The following is an 8079-nucleotide window of genomic DNA, read 5'->3' on the forward strand; positions in this document are numbered from 1 at the left end:
TGATGCAAAGGTACCGATCAAGCTAAAGGGAAAGTTTTATCGGACTGCGGTAAGACCGGCGATTTTGTACGGAACAGAATGTTGGGCGGTCAAGAGCCAACATGAGAATAAAGTAGGTGTAGCGGAGATGAGGATGTTGCGGTGGATGTGTGGTAAGACTCGACAGGATAAAATTAGAAACGAAGCTATTAGAGAGAGGGTTGGAGTAGCGCCTATTGTAGAGAAGATGGTGGAAAATAGACTTAGGTGGTTTGGGCATGTAGAGAGAAGACCGGTAGACTCTGTAGTGAGGAGAGTAGACCAGATGGAGAGAAGACAAACTATTCGAGGCAGAGGAAGACCCAAAAAGACTATAAGAGAGGTTATCAAAAAGGATCTCGAACTTAATGATTTGGATAGAAGTATGGTACTTGATAGAACATTATGGCGGAAGTTGATCCATGTAGCCGACCCCACCTAGTGGGATAAGGCGTTATTGTTGTATTTATATTTATGTGTTCAATAAAAAATGTATATTAGTTATTTACATTTTTTATGGGCTCAATATAAGTGAATTTGATAAATTAAAATCAGTTTGACCCATTACGAAATAATGAAACTATAATAAGTTAAAACCTAAAGAAGGTTGTGGTCTGCAATACACCAAAATTATAAATTGTATTATCTTTTGGGAAAAATGTAAATTATATTAAACCCAAAATGATACAACAACAAACGGGGTATACCTCCGCAGTTAGAGAAAATCAAAAGTTCCTAATACAAGAAGACTTATATCAAGATGTTAAAACAAATGCAACATGTGTGCCTGTTTATACATAAATTGTACATATAACGATAAACCTAAGATCCTAAAAGAAAAACGATGATTTGATTGAACAACAACACAAAATCAACAATTCCTTGTACTCATTAATTTCACTGTTTATCATGAATTCAGATATTTTTACAACCCCTCTTACTTAATAATCCAAGGTAATATGTTTCCGGTGAGGATTGATATTTTATTAAAATTCCTAAAATTCCAAACATTTTTATCTTTGAACTTAATTTGTAGTAAACTTGATCTTAATTCCTGCACTTTCAAATCGATAAGATCAGCCTTTCGACTTTTAAAAATATGAGAATTTTGCCCCTCTCCACTAATTCCGTTAGTAGATATCTTGGCATGTCAAACAATTCACTAACATCATGATTTGTGGCGATCTATAAAAAATTGCAAACCTCGTTACCCATATGCAATAACTCCCTTAGTGTAATAATTTTTTCCGATAACTCGTAATGAATTGGACAATTATGTAATGTCCATTATTTTTATATATATATATATATATATATTGATATTGTTAGTTGCTTCCTTATATTCTTTCGTGGTAGCAATAGGAAATATTTATTATATATTTTTAGATATCATGTTTAGAGTTTAAAATCATAAATCATAATTCACCTTCAAATTTTGTTAAAGAAAAAATTTAATTTTAATCTGAGAGTAAAAAGAATAATACATTCTCTGTTTCAAACAATTAAATAATATTTTTTTTAGAAACATTTTGGAAATAACAGAGGTCTTAAAACAATTATTGGGAATGATGGTTGCATTGGATGTGTATTCATCTTGAGTGATTTGAGAGATAGGAAAAATAGAGAGAGGAAATGTAAGATGTGATGAGAAAGGAATATAGAAATATCACAAGTTATAAGAAGAAGAAAAAAAAATTGTATAAAATTATTGTTGAAAAAGATTTTTTTTGAAGGAATTGTTAAAAAAGTTATATACACAAATTGAATTAAAAACGATAACATATGAGTAAACTAAATGAAAAATAAAATGTCATACATTTTTTTTTATATTTGTTAAAGCTATTCACTTAATGAAATAAAGTGTATCATTTTTAATAAAATTATGTATTTTTTATGTAATATATACATAGATTTTTGAATATTTTTGTTATTTGTATACCAGAGTCCCATATCTATTGTTTTGTCTAAAAATATATATCACAGCGGTTGTGTTCCCAAGTAACTCCTTTGGGAATAATCTACAGGAAATTCCTTGCATATTTTTTCTTCACCAAATACAAAAATTTTCACAATATTTTTATTTGTTAGTTTTGTATCAAGAGAACCTTACTTTCTTATCATTTTCTCTTTAGCAATTTCTTTCCTTTTATTTTTTTTTCCCAATCTAAACAACAAATTACTGAAAATATATCTAAAACACCAAGAATATGCACCTAAATAGAGAAAAAAATAAGAAAAATAATTTTAATTAATTGGTTTTGAACATTGCCTATACCTATGTTGATGAGTATCCTTAATAAAACATTTTATATTAAGTAACATTTCTATTTTTTAACTTTTCTGTTAAGAGAACCTTACTTTCTCATTGTTTTCGATTTCTTTCCTTTTAACTTTTTTCCCTCAATCCAAAAATTAAATTAACGAAAGCTATCTAAAACACCAAAGAATATGCACCAAAATATTCCCATCTACACCTCTCCCCCAAGTAAAACGCACACACTAAGACAACAAGATGGATAAATTCAATTTCAAAGCATATATATTGGTGAGATGTCATAACAAGAAGTTGATAAGTACCCAAAAAAAAAAAAAAAAGTTCTCGAACATGCCACGGTCTAACTTTTAAATTTCACTCACCAAAATTAAACAATATGTTATAGCATAGAAAGCGATAAAAAACAGAATCCAAATGCTCCTTCAAACTTTAATCACTTTTATGGTCCTACTAAATTGTGCCAATTCAAGCACTGTGGATGTTAAGTCTCTTCCATGGCATAATAAATCTTTATTTTGGTGCATAAAGACTACAGAGAAAGTGCAAATACAAACACAAAGTCATTGAAGATAAACCAACCAACCGCTCCAAAAGGGGCCTCACAACGCACCGCTTTGCTTATAGATGCATAGTGACATGAATAAGTAGGGAAAGCAAAATCCTAATGAATTTCCTCCAACTCATTGTTCATATACTGTTGCCCTACATTGTGTGACAAACTAAAAAAAAACATCCAATTACTACCAAATGGCTGGTATGATCTTGGAGTATTTCTCTTTTTCCACAGCCAATGTCAACTTACAATAACGTGTTTTTCTGATAAATTTCAGAAGTACCCTTAACTGTGTTAGCAACATGCTCCATAATATATATTTTTTATTATTAATTAAAATTTATTAAAAACTATAAAATTGCTAATGAGACTCTAAATAAGAAATACAAGTAGAATCTATAAAAATTTATAATTTCTTATAAATTTCATTTCATAATAATAAAAATTATTCAAATAAGTATATATGTAAAAGAATGTGTTACTAGTATAGATTTTTTTTACTTTTGAATAGCAGCACAGTACTAGTAGTATTAGTTTGGATAGGATACTCAAGCAAATTTATTGAATATTTTATGCAAAATAGAAAAATCAAGAAGTACACAAAAGGCCTTGTCTTCTATTTTGTTGCTTTCTTGTGTGGCAGGATTCATCTTGTTTCGCTAGAAATCATTGAATTATATTCTGAAGGGCATAGTTCACATATAGAATGGAGGGTGCAAAGAAGGGAGATATCTGCTCCAGAAAATGGGAAACTGGAAGGGTTGGAGGTACTTCAATAGGCTGTCTATCTACCCAATTAAGAGTATCCTTCGTAAAGTGACTTCAAACTTCAGGTTCAAAACTGAAGGTAAGACTAATTTGAGATTGAGAGATTGAGATTCCATCATTCATCAATGATTCTGGATCACAAGATGTGAACTTACTTGTAATTGCTTTGTCTTTGCTAATTTATTTATTTATGGTGTTGAATACAGGTCACAGAAATGGACTTCTTAGTCTTTATAAGGACATGGAGTCTTGTGGGGAATATGCAGATATCAAAGTCATGTGGAAAATGATTGAATCTTCCTCTCCTCAATATGCCTGCCACAAGAAAAGGATCAATAGGTCTTCATATTGGGTGGTCTGCAGGCTAACTTGAACTATTTTTTAGTGGTCAGTTTCTCTTGGTGGATGAGTTTCACATGTTTGAAGTATGATAGGTGGGTATATAAGAGAAGGGGAATCAAAATTTTCTTCATCTCAGTTCCATTTCTTCAGCCTCTATATCTTCCATCACATTTTGTTACCAAAGGAAGTCAAAGTGATCAAAGTCTAAATTTGAATTTCGTGTAGAAGCCAGTATCTGCTGAGTTTAGTCTATATTTTGGGCCTGGGTCTAGATTTTGTTTTCATACATTAGCACGTTTAGAGTAAAAGTAGATTAAAGTGTGTGAATAGAAGTTCAAATGAACTTTATTTTGCAAACTTAAGTTTTAAAAACAACCCTAATGTTGTTTTCATTGGAAACATGGTTTGAAGCGTAACTCAAGTGTGTGAAATTTACTGAACAGGAAACCAAACATCACAAAATCAATCACCTAATTAAGTTTAATAAGACTGTATACGTTCAATATAGCTGAACAGAAACCAAACATAGCCGAAAGCATTACCATCCATTTCCTTCAAAAGAGTAAATTTCCTACATAAAAAAGATGCATAAACCAGAAATATCGGGAATGCAAGCGACATTTACCAAGCTATTAGTTGTAGTGGATGCAGCTCTTACCATTACCAATATTCAAATTGGCAATTGACATTTTTGTGTCATTTCTTTATAGTAAGCTGATACAAATATGTTCATTTTAAACCATAAGAACCTTAAGTAATTCAGTATGATAGGTAGGTTTAGTTCGCAGATAGCTTTCAATTTAACTTTTGGGGCGAGGTAGTTTTCAATTTAACTTTTGGGGACATTTTTCTTTCTCGGGTGTTATGCAGTATCAAGATACTGCACTACGTGGAAATGTTCAAACCATCAGAATTCCACCAATTTAAGCTTTAACCAATGACATTTTACTGGAGATAATTGAAATGCAGATATCAAATGTTATTGCATAATAGGCTTGCAGCCTTTTACATGTGCTACTAGCAATTACATTACTCCGAGTTCCTAAATCTCAGTACATAGGAAAAACATTTAAATACTACTAAATTAGAAAACAACCCAGAATTTCAGAAAAGACCAAATGTAAATGAAGACTAATAATAAGGCTATTCAAGATTAAGCAGCATCTTCCTAATCAAGAAGTCTTTGATCAAAGTGCCAAACACCTGCAAGCAATAAAACATCAAATTTCATTAGAAGCCAAAGGTATAAGGAGGAAAGTACTACTAATGGAAAGATACGTCTAAGGCAGTGATGGTAGCTATATACATACCGTGACCCTTTCCAACCCTTCTCAACTGAGCCACATACTCTGAAATTTTCTTAATTGATTCAACCTGTACAAAAGAAAGTGATGTTTCAACAAACATTGGTAATATCAGCAAAGATACAGAGTCAACTTGCAAATTTAAGTTCAATGTTCACAGCATAGATGCACATTTAATGCTTTTCAATTTATTTTTAGTTTGTGTCTTCCTCTTTTCTTCCAGGATAGCATTCAACACACACAATAGCATGGCCAAATTCAAAGTTAGTTCTTAACAAAAGCCACATACATTTCCTCTTATTTTTTTCATACTTTGTCAATTTCTTTCCTTTTCTTAGTTAAAATTTTATAAATTACAGAAGTTCTATGCATCCACAACCATTCTACGGTTTAGATGAGTTTCACCTGTTCAGACAAAAACTCGCTTTCAATGAAGTCGGCCATTTGAGGGTCATTGTTGCGATCTGCCACCTATCAGCCACAAATCATCAACTGATTAGCCTTAACTACTAAAGACTAAAATAAACATTGTGAGCTCCTCAGGAAATAAAAAATAAGAGATATACAAAAATAATAGTAACCAAAAGCAGAAAAGTAAAGAGGCATTACACTGTGCACATTCAGAAGTTTCTCATTCACTAACTTCTCCAAAGACAAAGCTAATTCCATTGCTGAACAAAGCAATAGAGGAAAGTCAGCATATATATTGATTTGAACAAATATGAGAAACTACAATCCATAGCTTCAGAACTATTCAGAGTCATTCTACAACAGCAAAAGATGAAGGCATTGAGAAACAGATAAGTCTGAGACAGTAATGAATTCAGCAAACTCACCATACAATGCATCCCCCTTTTCCACATGCTCAAATTCTGAGGGGACATTCTTGATGGGGTGAAGTACAACTCTTCCCCCGCGAGTGTTCTAAACAATTTAACAAGAACCATATACATCAATATACTGTTATTGTAACTTCAGAAATTACTTTTAGAACTTTAGAGAAGTTACTTTTAGCTGCTTGATTAGATTAGAAATTAAACAGTTAACTGCAGAGTTAATTTTACCTGATATTTCATGAGCTTTTCAGCGTGCTCTCTTTCTTCCTCACTAGATTCCTTGAAGAACCTGTTTTCAACAATAACAGCACATGAAATTGAAAATCCGTTTGAGAAATAGAAGAAATATTAAGAGGAAAGAGGCATAAGGGGTTTTGAGTTAGTTACTTGGCAAATCCCTTGAGAGCCACGTTGTCCCTGTCAAAGTATGCAAACAAGGAGTGGTACACGTAGGAAGCATTGTATTCCACACTGTAAAATATAATTGAAGAGGAAAAGGTCTAAGCAGAGGGCCAACCATGCATGCAAAAAGAAAGTTTATTTTCATTTTCCTTGTACAGTAAGATCTCGTAGTGCTATATTAATATTAATTTGGGTGGGGTGGGGAGGGGGGAGGATCTAGCTCTCCTCTATTACAACTCGCCGAGACTAACTAGTTCTAGTTATTGATTATTAATGAGAAAATCAATTGTCACACACAACAAATTATGAATGTCCACAAATATCAATAGTAATTTGTTTTTTCAAGAGTAAAATATATGTTAAGTCCCTGAAAATTTAATCAAATTTGGTTCTGAATGTGCTGAATTTCGTCCAGACTACTCCATTTTTAACTTAACAGGGATAAAATCCACCACATTTTCAAGAAATACAAGGATCATAACACCGTTTTTAAAATTAAAACCATTTTTAGATCTATTTAAAGCATATTTTACCCCCACCCCCTGTTCATAAAGCTACTTACTTTATCTGTACTCACAATAAAGGAACAAATGGAAAAAAAATAAGAAAGGAGATTACTTACTCTATCCATATACTCACAATAAGAGAACAAAATCCAAGTAGTTGTTAAATGGTTGATATTTTTAAGACATAAAATTAATGACTATCATATATGTACTCATAACATGATTTTTTTATATACCAAAAAAAATAACATTTTTTTAAAAAGTAAAACTAAAAGTACTTTTTCACTCAACAAATTAAAATCCATACTTTGGAAAAGTGGAAAAAAATGCTTGATCTGTTTATATAAACAACAAAAGATACTAATATAATAAAAATAAAAATAAAAACAAGAAGAAAATATACTAATTTAACAAATCAAAAAAGAAAGATGAGACATATAGAAGTGCTCACTTTATCTGCTCGTTAATCGCAGATTCACACTCATCAGCGTAGTTCTGACGAGCCAACGAGACTTGGGGAGCAGTTGGAACAGCAAGCTCGCTCTTCTTAACCTCCTCAAACGGTTCAAAAATCACCCCAGTGAGAGGCACCGTTGAGGCACAAACCCTAAGGTTTCTGCTTCCAAGTTTCTCATTCAAAAAGCTCAGAGAAACAGAGCAAGTTGGGTTTTTCTGAGCACCCCCAACACTGGGTTTGGGAGAAAAACCAGAAAAGGTGGAAACTTTGGATGGAGCAAGAGCCATTAGGGCGAAATAACCAAATGGGTAATCGAAAAAGGCTGAGAAAGTAAGAGAAATGGAAGAGGAAAAATCAATGGCGGCTAAGATTTGTGTTGGGGTGGATTTGGATGAAGCTTGCGTGGGACAAAGAGGGTATATGTAGGAGGGGAGAGGGGCGTTTTGGGAATTTTGAGTTTGAGATCTGGGATTTCGAACCGTTGGATTGAGAGCAGGTGGACGGTTAGGATTGGGGGACGAAAGAGGCGTGTGGCGACCTCGTGCTGTGTCCAGTGTGAGGGTGTGAACGAAGAGATAAAGGAAATATTCTTTCCACGTAAGAATCATGGCATCATTC

The 8079-nt window shown here is 32.7% G+C and overlaps 1 protein-coding gene and 1 long non-coding RNA gene across 2 annotated transcripts; one reads left to right on the forward strand and one right to left on the reverse strand.

The window, feature by feature from the left end:
* Positions 1–3379: 3379 nt before the first annotated feature.
* Positions 3380–5022, forward strand: LOC106797116 (uncharacterized). The gene is made up of 2 exons (XR_001386142.2): positions 3380–3693; positions 3821–5022. It is a non-coding gene; the product is annotated as an uncharacterized lncRNA (long non-coding RNA).
* Positions 4879–7854, reverse strand: H-1 (ferritin light chain). Its single transcript, NM_001251572.2, has 8 exons — positions 7456–7854; positions 6484–6567; positions 6325–6385; positions 6097–6184; positions 5870–5931; positions 5666–5731; positions 5267–5330; positions 4879–5159 (listed from the first exon to the last, which is right to left on the reverse strand). The coding sequence occupies exons 1-8, from the start codon at positions 7746–7748 to the stop codon at positions 5125–5127; spliced, it is 753 nt and encodes a 250-aa protein (NP_001238501.2). The 5' UTR covers positions 7749–7854; the 3' UTR covers positions 4879–5124.
* Positions 7855–8079: the final 225 nt, after the last annotated feature.

The sequence above is a fragment of the Glycine max genome, chromosome 18 (genome assembly GCF_000004515.6).
Source record: "Glycine max cultivar Williams 82 chromosome 18, Glycine_max_v4.0, whole genome shotgun sequence".
Taxonomy (NCBI): Eukaryota; Viridiplantae; Streptophyta; class Magnoliopsida; order Fabales; family Fabaceae; genus Glycine; species Glycine max.